Consider the following 13,274-nt stretch of genomic DNA (forward strand, 5'->3'; position numbering starts at 1 on the left):
CTTTTGAACTGTGGTGTTGGAGAAGACTCTTGAGAGTCCCTTGGACAGCAAGGAGATCAAACCAGTACATCCTAAAGGAAATCAGTCCTGAATATTCATTGGAAGGACTGATACTGAAGCTGAGATTCCAATTCTTTGGCCACCTGATGCGAAGAACCGACTCATTTGAAAAGACTGTGATGCTGGGAAAGATTGAAAGCAGGAGGAGAAGGAGACAACAGAGGATGAGATGGTTGGATGGCATCTCCAACTTGATGGACATGAGTTTGAGCAAGCTCTGGGAGTTGGTAATGGACAGGGAAGCCTGGTGTGCTGCAGTCCATGGGGTCGCAGAGTCCAACATGACTGAGCGACTGAACTGAACTGGACTGTAGCCAAACAGCCTCCTCTGTCCATGAGATTCCCAGGCAAAAATACTGGAGTGGGTTGCCATTTTCTTCTCCAGGGGATCTTCCTGACCAAGGGATCAAACCCGCATCTCTTTCTACTCATGCATTGGCAGGTGAGTTCTTTACCACTGAGCCACCTGGGAAACCCACTTTCATACATATATATCAGTTCAGTTCAGTTCAGTTGCTCAGTCTTGTCCGAATCTTTGCGACCCCATGAATTGCAGCACGCCAGGCCTCCCTGTCCATCACCAACTCCCAGAGTTCACTCAAACTCACGTCCATCGAGTCAGTGATGCCATCCAGCCATCTCATCCTCTGTCGTCCCCTTCTCTTCCTGCCCCCAATCCCTCTCAGCATCATAGTCTTTTCCAATGAGTCAACTCTGCACATGAGGTGGCCAAAGTACTGGAGTTTCAGCTTTAGCATCATTCCTTCCAAAGAGCACCCAGGACTGATCTCCTTTAGGATGGACTGGTTAGATCTCGTATATATACACAATAAAAATATATTGTGTCAAAGACAAGCCTCACAGAAACATCATTACTTTTAAAAGAGACAGATAGGAATAGTATCTAAAAGATAGACTACTTCAGTTTCTATAACTGTAAAATGGAGTAATAGACTATATTTCCATAGCTTATAAATTATGACAATTAAATGAAATAATATTTCAGAGTGTTTAGAAGAGTACCTGACATATACAAGCTCCCAATAAATCTGTTATTATTAAATTATCGTCCAAATGCTCATTATTTCACTTTTTGGGTAATTCAACTTTTACAATGACTGTTTCCAAAAAGTAGCATTCTATGATACTATAAACTATGTAGTTGAGGTTTGTGAATGATCACTATGTATTATCTGCTGCTGCTAAGTCACTTCAGTCGTGTCCGACTCTGTGTGACCCCATAGACGGCAGCCACCAGGCTCCCCTATCCCTGGGATTCTCCAGGCAAGAACACTGGAGTGGGTTGCCATTTCCTTCTCCAATGCAGGAAATGAAAAGTGAAAGTGAAGTCGCTCAGTCATGTCTGACTCTTTGCGACCCCATGGACTGCAGCCTACAAGGCTCCTCCATCCATGGGATTTTCCAGGCAAGAGTACTGGAGTGAGGTGCCATTGCCTTCTCCTATGTATTATCCTGCACTGATAAAAATTATTCTTGGGATTTGTTCCACAGAGTTTTCCTTAGGATTATGATTAATGTAAAAGTGGTTAGAAAAATGGCATTCCTGCCAGTAATCTTCATATTGCTGACACTGTTCAATGCTTGTTTAATGTGGTTTAGTTGCTAAGTGGTGTCTGACTCTTTGCGACCCTATGGACTGTAACCCACCAGGCTCCTCTGTCCATGGGATTTTCCAGGTAAGAATACTGGAGTGGGTTACCATTTCTTTCTCCAGGGGATCTTCCTGACACAGGGATCAGGAATGTCCTGCATCTCCTGCATTTGCAGGCAAATTCTTTACCACTGAGCCACCCCAAATATCTGCTCAATATTTAGACAGGACCATAAACAGCTTTAGAGAATTATTCCCATTTTACAGTTATAAAAACTGAGGTATCTTTTAGATATTTTTCCTAACTCAAACTCTTTGAAAACTGGTGATAATTCTGTGAGGTTGCTATTTTGATACAATTAGAGGCAGTTACTTAGCATCATAAAACATACCTCACGAAAAGTTGGCATTCCTCATAGAGGGGTATCTTTTGACTTCTTAAGTAGAAGCCAATACTTTTTATATCACTTAAAACCATGCTAGGTAGAGATTTTTCCTGTGTTAAATATCCTGGGGTCATTTCTTCAAACCACTTAAAAAATTTACATTGGTCAGCTTTGGGTCCATCACAGGTATAAAAGAGACGACCCTGAGGGGACAAAGATATTGAAACTTAGTGAGAAAAATCATGTTTTTATTTATTTACTTATTTTACTGTTTTAGTACCATGTTTGTCAAGACTTTTCTAAAGGCTGCTTGGAGACTTCTCCAATATTACTTATGAATTCTTGCTTTTGCAACTAAATTTAAATCCAAATTTACATACTCAACTAACAAAGTGGAATATGCAAGCAGTGGAGGAAAGCTGTATTATGAGTGAAAGTACAGTCACGAGTACAAACCATCAGTCAACATTACACACATTTCACTAACTTAACTTCTTCCATAATAATGTCATCAGCAATATGAATTAAGTCAGTGTGCTTCTCTACTCCTCCAGCCGTATCAGCTTTGTTACTCGTACTAGAGGCCAGTCTCAGCCCTACTTTCTTCAGGCTCATCTCTGCATTCTCTAAGCCCTCAGGTGGGGACATATTCCCTTCTTAGTGCCCTTCCTGTAATTTGCGCATCCCTCCTATTTTTATAAATTCCAGTATTATATAAAATTTCCTTTTACATCTTTTTCTCCATCTGCTACTATGCAGCAAGTTCCCAAGCAATCTGAAAGCTGATCTTAACTCATATTTTTGTATCCTCGAATGCAGATCATCTTTCAGGAAAAATGTACTGAGTGTTTACTATATGTTAGTTACTAATGCCTCAAGCAGAAGACTCCTAGTCAAGACTTAACACTTTAAACTTTTTGTAAAGCAACAGGTACCAAGACTTTTATAAACAAGTAAGTCTAACAAAAGGAGGGGAAGAGGGAAAAATACCTTATTTGGACCTTCCTTTTTAACCATGACCAGTTTTGCAGGCTGCTGATGATGGCAGGATGGCACATTATTTTCTACATTTTTCAGTTTGTCTCCATTTGATAATGTGTAAAATGATATGTCAACTTTTGAAAGAGCTTTGTGCAACCTTTGTGCCAATCCAAATAGCAATATATTTAAATGTTCTACAAAAAAAATTGTTAAGGTAATTTAAAAATATATACAGATGAAAATTAAATACAAAATAATTTCACGTTTGTATCAGATATGTACTATTAGATAAATCTGAAAATAGCCTTTGACAGAGTAAACTGTAACATAACACTAACATCCATTTTTAAAAAGACGAGTATTACTCTTGTATAAAAAAAACAATCAAAACTAATCATACACCATACTTAAAATTTCCTACTTGATTTATCAAAACTACCTGTAACACTTTTAGTTTTAAAAAAATGTTTACACTACATATTGAACAAGATAATGCTGTCATTTCCCACTCTTAAACTCAATTTTGATATGAAATTAAAATATAAGTTACTGTCAAAACCTGGATTAAATATACAGAAAATAGCAAATGTCAAGTAGAAATTTAATATAAAAATTCATAATATAAGATGCTACACTTTCTCACAGTTATACTATTGACATTAAGCAGCAATCAATCATAATAAAATAAAAAAAAATCTTGTCTCATACCTGTGAGACAAGATGTAAAAACCTGCTTATAATGAGCAGGAGACTGAAAAACAGCTGGTATGTGAATCTGCCTTTGGGGAATACATGCAGATTTTACTTTCTGCCCACTTGGGAAGCATAGCTCAGAGTCTTTTACCTCCTGAAATGCAATAATTCAAGTTATTACAATAATTCCAGAAAAATACTGTTTACTAATAAGCAAATTCTATAGATAATATTATATTTTTCTTTTGATTTCCAGAATGCATGAAATCATTTTCTAATTTTAAATGGGAAATTGAGTATAGCAGGAAAGGCTATGACATGGCACTTTTAATGATAAATAAGACTAACTTCTCTTGTCGGCCCCTTAATAAGTTTTTAAATATTTTTGTAGGAAAAATTTAACTGATGTGAGTGAATCATTATGTATCTCTACTTCTGGTCACAATTACAGTAAGAATTGTTCATAACCAATGTAAGTAGGATGTACCTTTACCCTAATAATGATCTGGTCAGCAAAACTGAGCTCATAGTGAAATGAAAATAATCAAAACTGAGCTGATTGTAAAAATGAAAACAATAGTAGTAGTAGTAGTGGAAGTGATGGTGGAAACAGAACTATAATTTAAGTACCTTTTATGTCCAGATACTGTACCAGACACTTTCAAATACGTAATTTAGTGTTTACAACCTCTAGAAAGGTCTTAAGTCAAAGAAGATGTGACTGGGACTTTCCTGGTGGTCCAGTGGCTAAGACTCCATGCTCCCACTGCAGGGACCCTGGGTGTGATTCCTGATTGGGGAACTAAGATCCCATAGGCCACATCTAAGACCTGGTGCAGCCAAATAAATTCAGTAAATAAATAAAAAGAATTTTTTTAAAAAATGTGACTGTAGCAAAAGTTCTGGAAAACTCTTAAAAAAAAAAAAAATCCCAAAGCCACTGGCTTCAAGACTAAAATCATTTCACCTGTATGACTTTGGTAATTCTTTTGCTGAAATTCAGATAAGTACTGGAAAAGATGCACCAAGAAAACACTGGGACATTTCCTCACCTGTAAATCTCCTGTTACACTGCAGTTGTAGCAGGCATACTCTCCTAACATATTCTGAACTTCCTCAGTCTTAGAAGCCTCGTTTATATTCAAAGAAAATGCCTTCTTTCTGCAAACCGAATCTTGACTGCTAAAATCCTGCTGCTGCTGTTGAAGCATGTGTTTCATCATTTGTAAATACACAGAGTCTAAAGAACTTCCATTCACAGCATCATTCTCTCTTTCACCTGTGTTACTAAAATGCATCGCAGAAACAGCCTCAGCAAAGAAGCCGTCTGTTACTTTCTCATCAACTCTGTCTGGAGTAGTCAAGTTGCACTGGCGTGTATTTTGATATTTCAGCCACTTGCTTTGAGTAGATGTATTATCAAGAAGGGAAACCTCACTTGGAGTCACTTCCCTAGATTCGTTAGAGAAAGAAGCTTCGCTTTGGTCCTTGGGCCCAAAGCTGAAAGAAGGAACTGCTGACTCTTCACGCAGGCTGAATATGGGAGGACCAGAAGCCTTCTGCCTGTCACAGTCCATCATACGTGAACAAGAATCTGAGTCAGGTGGCCCACTGGCAGGCGGCAAAGCAACAAGTGGAGCTCGGGTTCTACTTACTTCAAAGGAAAGCCTCTGAAGGTTCTTATTCTCCAGAGAACTTGATTTTTTCATTACTGAAAAAGAGAGAGCTGATTAAAAATGTATTACAGATATCACTCAATCTTTAGAAAACGGTGGGTATTCATACAAAAAAGCAAAAAGTAGCAACATGCCTCGTGCCAGAAAAAGAAAATCACATTTCCTTTTAAAAAATTTTAATTTTTTAGTCTCAAAAAAATAAAGATTTCAAATTTAATTTTAGACTCTGAAACTTTTTTAAGGTTGATAAACTTGAAATCCTTCTCTTTTTCTTTTCTTTCTTAGCTAATAATTTCCACTCACCACCACCACACCTACCCCCCCAAATACTGCATTATATTTATATAACACTGAACCTTTCAAGTACTTTACAACCAAGAAGGGATTCATCATTCTCACTTTACAGATGAGGTTGCCAACCAAGGCCTAGAGGTAACATAACTACCAATTGGCAGAGTTAAGACAAGAAACCAAACTTAGGTTTTTTTCTCAATTTTATATTCCTTCTCCAGAGACTGAAGTTCAAGGTTTATTTACTAATGTGTTATAACCTCTCATATATTTATTACACTCATGGATTAATATGTTGACCTTCAGGGTAAAGAAGACTTTTAGCTTTATTTTGATACATTGTTATGTGATAAGAGTTCAACTGTGTTAAACACATGTTATGGCAGATTTTGGCTGAGTTTTAGAATTCCTTTCAGCATCACTAGTAGTTGATATATTCCTGAAAATATTAAAAGCAGTAATATTTGCTGAATAAATAGTAATACTGCAGGAGAACTATATCAGCTTAAAGTTTTAACCTAAAATGCTATGGTTTCCTGTTTTATAATAATGTTCCTTCTTGACAGAGTTTCTGTTTCGTTGGAAATAAACCCTGGTGGTCACTTGGGAAGGTAGCAGGACAGCAGGTAAGTCAATGGCATTCTTTTGTAAAGTGTTATGATGTACTCCTAACAAACTGACTAAGCGACATTGACAGAAAAGTTAACACCTGATTAAATAGTAAGTCATGGCAGCACTGTGTCGACCATCTGTCTGTCACTGTCGCTTCACTTGTCTCAGATGCTCACTCTTCCCATACTGACTCTTTCCTACCTTGCTTCCTCTACCACCCACACCCACTAAACCTTCTCCAACCCAATTCTCCAGACACTTTAAGCTTTTATTTTTATATCATCCACCCACGACCAAAAGATTACCTACAACTTTACTCGTCACTCAGCCTAACTTCAGAATCAAGGGAAGATACATTGATGAGATTAAGGAACAGAAGTTAGTGGAAGAGATCCTATAAATGTATTATCTTATCAAGAAGCAGGAAATTACTCATAGGGAAGAAGAGGTGTAACGTATGAAGACACAGAAGCCTGAGAATGCAGTTGAGGTCACAGCAGTTGAAGAGCTCCCTGATAATGCCAGGATCCCAAAGCAAAAGAGGGGAAGCTGAGAGGTTATGAGAAGGTCAACCATGATTGACATTCACAATGAACCTGTTCCCCGGTCGGGGGGGAGGGGCTACAGAGGGGCCAGGTTCTGGAGTTACAGCTGTGAGGAGTGTTGGCAATGGTAGAGGTCTGAGATGAGAAGATGAGAGGATAAAGAAGGTACCAGAGAGCTAGAAGGGAGTACTGGATTTGGAAGTAAGAGCCATCCTCAACAGAAAAAGTCAAAGCAGAGTGTGGGAAGGTGTGAGGGTATAGGACACTGAGTCTGGTTTCAAGATTATTTTTAGTTTAGTAGCAATCTCTCACAGAGAAGGCGATGGCACGCCACTCCAGTACTCTTGCCTGGAAAATCCCATGGACAGAGGAGCCTGGTGGGCTGCAGTTCATGGGGTCGCTAAGAGTCGGACACGACTGAGCGACTTCACTTTCACTTTTCACTTTCATGCATTGGAGAAGGAAATGGCAACCCACTCCAGTGTTCTTGCTTGGAGAATCCCAGGGATGGGGGAGCCTGGTGGGCTGCTGTCTATGGGGTCGCACAGAGTCGGACACGACTAAAGCGACTTAGCAGCAGCAGCAATCTCTCAAATGAAAAATCTCATTTTACATGGACAGATAGATTAGAACCATACGGGAGCAATTATCTACGCTGAGAAAGTGAACATTACCAGGTAAAGTTTGCCCTTTCAGGGACTCCTCAGAGAATTCTAGCATGAAGTCATCATCTCTCGAGTTAAAAGATAAAGTAGAAACAGGGCTTAATGTTGAGATCTTCTGTTCTGGTGACGTCACCTATCCAGAAAGAAGAGACAAAACTACAGACCAAAATCCTCTTATTGCATTTTTCCCCTACAGTCTGAACAAATTCTAGTAACTGTATTATAAAAACAATGCTTTCAAAAAAAATAAAATAAAATAAAAAAAAAAACAATGCTTTCAAGCACATTGTGTAGAGCTATAGGGGGGCAAAGTTCCTTCCAAAAGGGGCAGGACAGAATAAATGCACTAAAATAAACAAGGATATTGGAAAGTGAAATACAGAACATAAACCTGTTGGATTTATTTGAAATGGGTCAGATTCTGATTTGGATTGATATGAGTTATGAGGATTTGGTTGTGAAGATCAGGTTCCAGTCTTAGGGACACAGGCTTAAGCAGATCTCATGTCTGGAGCTGGGAAGACAACACTTCTTGCAAACCCAAGGCCTGAACAGCTTTTTCTTTATGTCCTTAGGTCTAGGGTATATCTACAGTTGATCTAAAACTTCAAAATACTGCTTCTAAATGGAATAAACTCTTCTTTAATATATTCCATATCTGAACAGTCATATCATTCTCTATGTTATTCTCCTTCTAATAGGATTTAATTGTGTTGCTACTTCTAGAAATTAATCACCTTAAAAATCTAATATGGGTTGCAGTGCTCTGTGATAACCTAGAGGGGAGGGATGGAGTGGGAGGTGACAGGGAGGTTCAAGAGAGAGAGGACATATCTATACCTATGGCTGATTCATCTTGATATGTGGCAGAAACCGACACAACATTGTAAAGCAATTATCCTCCAATGAAAAAAAAAATCTAGTATGAATTGAACAGAGCTGGGCCCAGGGCCTCAAAACCAGCTGGAATCAGGGCTTCTGCTGCCACTAACTCTGTCTCTTTCTCTGAAAGTCCGCTTCTGTGCTCTCCCAGTAGACCAGACTCCTCTGCATGGCAGGAAGCATAGCCCACTGAAAAGTTCCTAAGATTCCCACCATTAACCACTGTAGCAGACGCTGTTGCTATCCTGCCATGTCTCCCTGGCCTATCTCTGAGGTCATCTACAATTGGAGAATTGCTCCCCTACCTGTCCCAGGCTTCCTATCTCAAGCATCTGCATCTTTCTGTCTGAGGACAGTGGCTGGGACAGCAGGTACAGCAGGCCAAACGTGCCAGGTGGTTAATATGACCAGGAGTAACCTTCAGCCAAAGACAGATGGGAACTGGTATGTGAATACCTTTCTTTTCTTATTCTTCAGGGAGGACAATCCTGAGTTTTGTTTTACAGGCCTCTTAGTGGGTCCCCAGTACGACGCAACACCTTTTATTATTGCTTTCTTCCCTGTCTCCCAGTGTGACTGTGTTTGGAGACGGGGCCTTTAAGAGGTAACAAAGGCTAAATGAGGCCGTAAGAGTGGTACCCTGATCCACCAGAATTAGTGTCCTTATAAGAAGAGAATTCTCACTCTCTTGCACTCTCTTTATCCATGTGCACATACCAAGGAAGTATACATGAGGACATAGTGAGAAGGTAGCCGTTCGTATGCCAGGAATAGAGTTCTCATCAGAAACATGATCTTGGACTTCTACCCTCCAGAACTGTGACAAAATAAATTTCTGTTGTTTAAGTCACTCATCCTCCGTTAGAGCAGCCCTAGCAGACTAACAGAGATCTGCAGCTGACTCCACTCAGTAAAGCCCACTTCAGTCCACTTTGTTAAGTCAGAAATCCAGGAGGCTTTCTCCTCCCCTTCCTTCACTCTGCTCTCTACATCCAACCTAGCAACATCCATGCTTCTGACTCCAAAATTTATCTTAAATCTAATTACCAACTCCTCTATACTTTCACTGCCAGTCTCTTCAAGTCACTGTCATCTACAGCTCATTTTAACTGGTTTCCTTGCTTCCACCACAGTGTCCATCAAATCCATCTTCCACACAGCAGCCAGCAACACCTTTTAAAAATGTAAATGTAATGAGTTTTCTGCCGAAGCCCTTCAGTAATTTCACAATGGAACGTAGACCAATATTAAACCTCTTAATCTGACCTGCAAGATTTCGTGCATCTGGTCCTGCTCACTTTCCCAATTTCATTTGATTACTGCTTTGCCTGTGACTTTCCACAATCCAGCTACTATGGCCTTTGTTCACATTCTTGAACCCACCCAGCTCTTCAATCTCACTTGCTGTTTCTAAGATTCACCAAATTTTTTTACTCACAACTATTAAAACTGTTTAGGGGATTCCCTGGCAGTCCAGTGGTTACGACTCAACGCTTTACTATCAGGGCCAGGTTCATGTCTAATTATGGAACCAAAATCCCACAAGCTGCAGGGTGTGGCCACAAAAACAAAGCAAAAAGAAAAACAACTTTGTTCACATTATACCTTATTTTTTTCCCACGAAGTCCTCTCTGTTGATTTAAAATTATAATCCAAATAATTATATAAATGGTCTGAATCTTTAGGAGGGAAATCTAAAATTGCTGTCGGGGGGGAAAAAGCATGAATATTTATACACTAGTTTGTTCAACGTCAAATAACTTTTTAATATTATATTTTATTTATAATATACTTACAATCATTTTTAGTCAAGTCCTTATTAAACTCAGCTCTCACTTGTAAATTGTCTTCAACAGTAAAGCTAGTATCTCCTTTTGTAAAGTTTTCTTCGTTTGGGAACTAGAAAATAGAGATCCATTTATCAGTTTAGAAAAAAGTGTGTATACATCCATAACTTTACCTATATAGTTTATAACTTGAGACACAGAAAAACAAAGAGATGTTATGAAGCCAATTCCATTCAGGGAAAGTAGAATATATTATATTTCATCAATTCTTATGGCTCATATTTCTTATCTCTTAACATCTTTGAGATGGGGATACACCTTAAAAATAATGACATTTCTACATCTCTATAGCACAGACAACAGCTGTGACATAGTTATCTCTGCCTGTGCAGTGCAACTGTATGCAAAGAGTCATACTGGTCAAATAATGATCACAAATATGAATTTGTGCATTATTAATATTAGACATATTAAAGTAGTTCTATTGTTTATATGTCCTCAAGAAGATCAAACTAGGGTTTAGCATCAAACAAAAAGTATTATATTCATGGAAAGACAAGAAAACAAAGCAGTGTGATATACAATAAAACTCTATGTTCAAATAAATCTAAGAGTCTTTCACTAAATATAACATTAAAAATCCAAGTGAAGGTGAACAAAGTTCTGAAGATCTATTTCATGGCACTGTTAATGTACTTCCCATTACCAAAGTGTGCACATAAAATGGTGAAGATTGTAAATTTTATAGTATGTGTTTTTTACCACATTTTTTAAAAAGGCAGTGAAAAAGCACTGTGTAATGTTAATTGACTAGTGTTAATTTCTTAGTATCAGATATTACAATGGTGCTTCTTACAGTTAATTATAATATCTTGGGATTTTATGAAATACAAGATAATTTCTAAAGTTCAGATACGGCTGTGTGCAAGCAATCTGTCACACTTCTCAAAGTTCTTATCTCTGTTGGTAAGTCCAGTCATTTTGCCTTAGAACATTTTTTATAAACTTGGGATATAAAACACGACCATACTGATGTATGTGAAAATATTTAAAAATAAAACAAATGGACGTAAATTTCTTTTTCAGTATGGAGTACTTCTCAATTCTCCTCTTTAAAAAAAAACCAAGAAATGAGAAATAGAAACACCTCTTACCTTTCATGAAACTAAGAAATAATGGTATCCCTGAATTACAGTATATTAAAAGGACAGGGAAACAGTATAGGCTTAGCAATATGGAAGAAAGTCAAACCAAAGTACCTACTACAAGAGATCCCAATAAGAAATAAACAAACTGATAAACCCCAATTCCCATGGTAATGCTCTGTTTCTTAAGGGTGGAGGTTACATGGCTGTCTTCACCCTGTGGTAATTACTGAGCTGTGTACTTACGGTCTGTGCATTTATTTTGTATGTGTTTTATGCTTTAATAAAAAATGGAAAAATTTTAAATCTCTTTAACAGATACTGTTTCAAATACATGCATACATCCTTTTCTCAATAACCTCTTCTATTTGGAAGCAATGAGAGGTTCTTGGCATCTACTTAGTGGCGGAGAGGGGTGGATATTAGAAGGAAAACAAATCTAGTAGCTGTTATAAAATATATTTTCTATTATAATCCGCCTATTTGCTCTTGTCATGAATTTCTAATATTCTCTGAAGTGAAAAGTAATCCTTTAAGTTCCTGATCCCAAAAAAGGCAGTAAATCTTTCAAACAGTTTTGTCTTAGTTTGATTTATGATGCTTCATGTGAATTTACTAAACTGTTTTTTAACTTACAGCTGTACAAGGATGTAAATATGCTTTCTTTGCAAAATTTAGTATTGACATAAAGAAAATGATTTGGCAAGGTGCGACTATAAGAATCATTTTACCTGCAAGAAGCCCATCTGCATACGAGTGCTAGGCAACTCTGGTGTCAAAAAACAAGTGTTTGTCGTGCAGCTTCCGTACACAGTGCTATCCGAAAGCCGACTGCATTCAACCTGTGAGCTGTGTCCTCTGACCATCACAGCGCTAGAAGCGGAGCCTTTCACTTGGTGCCCTTGAAACTCAACAGGCTACAGTGAATTATTAAAAACGAGTAGTGAGAAATATATTTAAAGTGCATATGTACAAAGAAAACAATGCATAATTCAGTTTTCTATTAAGTATTACTTTTTTTTTTGGCCATGACACACAGCTCATGGGATCTTAGTTCCCCAACTTAGGATCAAACCTAAGCCCTAGGCAGTGAAAGCACAGAGTCCTAGCTACTGAACCACCAGGAACTTCCCCACAGCTTTGCATTACAGACATGATGTGCGTGAGTGCATGCTAAGCTGCTTCAGTGTCTAACTCTTTATGACCCTATGGACTGTGGCTCACCAGTCTCCTCTGTCCATGAGATTCTCCAGGCCAGAATACTGGACTGGGCTGCCATGCCCTCCTCCAGGGGATCCTCCTGACCCAGGGTTTGAACCCGTGTCTCCTGTGGCGGCTGCACTGCAGGCGGATTCTTTACTGCTGAGCCACTGGGGAAGCCCCTATAGACATCATATTACACTACAATGAAGGGTCTTCTTTTCTGTCTACTAACTGAACTGCAAGCTCCTTGAGGGCAGAAACTCTTCTGCTTCATCAAGGTATCATATGCATTTAACACCATGCTTGGAATGTGTTAAGGGAAGAAAGAGAAGGAACGGAGGAAGCATTTCCTTTGTTTAAAGGTTTTGTAAACCATCAGGCTATTAGCAAGGGAGATGCTGGGCTCTCAGCCTCCCAGATAATCAGCTCCTGTAGCTCTGAGGACAAAGGAGGTCTAAGAGTACCGAGACGGACATGTACCTCAGAGGGGTGCTCTCACCCACTCAGAGACCTGGTCCGCTTTCACACTGCAAATGGCTTTCTCTGCTGCCCCCTTGAGGGTTCTAGGATTTTTACTCTACACAAGGTGACAAAGTCTACCCACAAGATGGAAAAATAGTGTGTAGAGCTGAAGCAAAGTATGTAAAGAATGAGTTTATTTCTAACTGATAAATTAACAAAGTGACAATAATATATAATCTGAACATTCTTACTTAAAAATTAAGATTTTAAACCA

The 13,274-nt window shown here is 38.5% G+C and overlaps 1 protein-coding gene across 14 annotated transcripts in view; it reads right to left on the reverse strand.

Moving 5' to 3' along the window:
• The window catches only part of ZGRF1 (zinc finger GRF-type containing 1), a 55,896-nt gene that overhangs the window by 21,229 nt on the left and 21,393 nt on the right, over positions 1–13,274 (reverse strand). For 3 of the 14 annotated variants that reach the window (XM_086407116.1, XM_086407115.1, XM_086407122.1), the window contains 8 exons: positions 12,067–12,252; positions 10,200–10,302; positions 10,009–10,106; positions 7,531–7,654; positions 5,388–5,443; positions 3,748–3,886; positions 3,049–3,233; positions 2,065–2,261 (listed from right to left, as the gene is read on the reverse strand). In XM_086407116.1, the coding sequence (XP_086263242.1) occupies positions 2,065–2,261; positions 3,049–3,233; positions 3,748–3,886; positions 5,388–5,443; positions 7,531–7,654; positions 10,009–10,106; positions 10,200–10,302; positions 12,067–12,252 (1,088 nt within the window). Of the gene's footprint in view, positions 1–2,064; positions 2,262–3,048; positions 3,234–3,747; positions 3,887–4,784; positions 5,444–7,530; positions 7,655–10,008; positions 10,107–10,199; positions 10,303–12,066; positions 12,253–13,274 lie in introns of all 14 variants that reach the window. The other 11 variants (XM_086407109.1, XM_086407108.1, XM_086407118.1 and 8 more) reach the window with 8 other exon arrangements.

The sequence above is a fragment of the Bos grunniens genome, chromosome 6, assembly GCF_055505025.1.
Source record: "Bos grunniens cultivar Pamir isolate PY7600 chromosome 6, Bosgru_T2T1.0, whole genome shotgun sequence".
NCBI classification, from domain to species: Eukaryota; Metazoa; Chordata; class Mammalia; order Artiodactyla; family Bovidae; genus Bos; species Bos grunniens.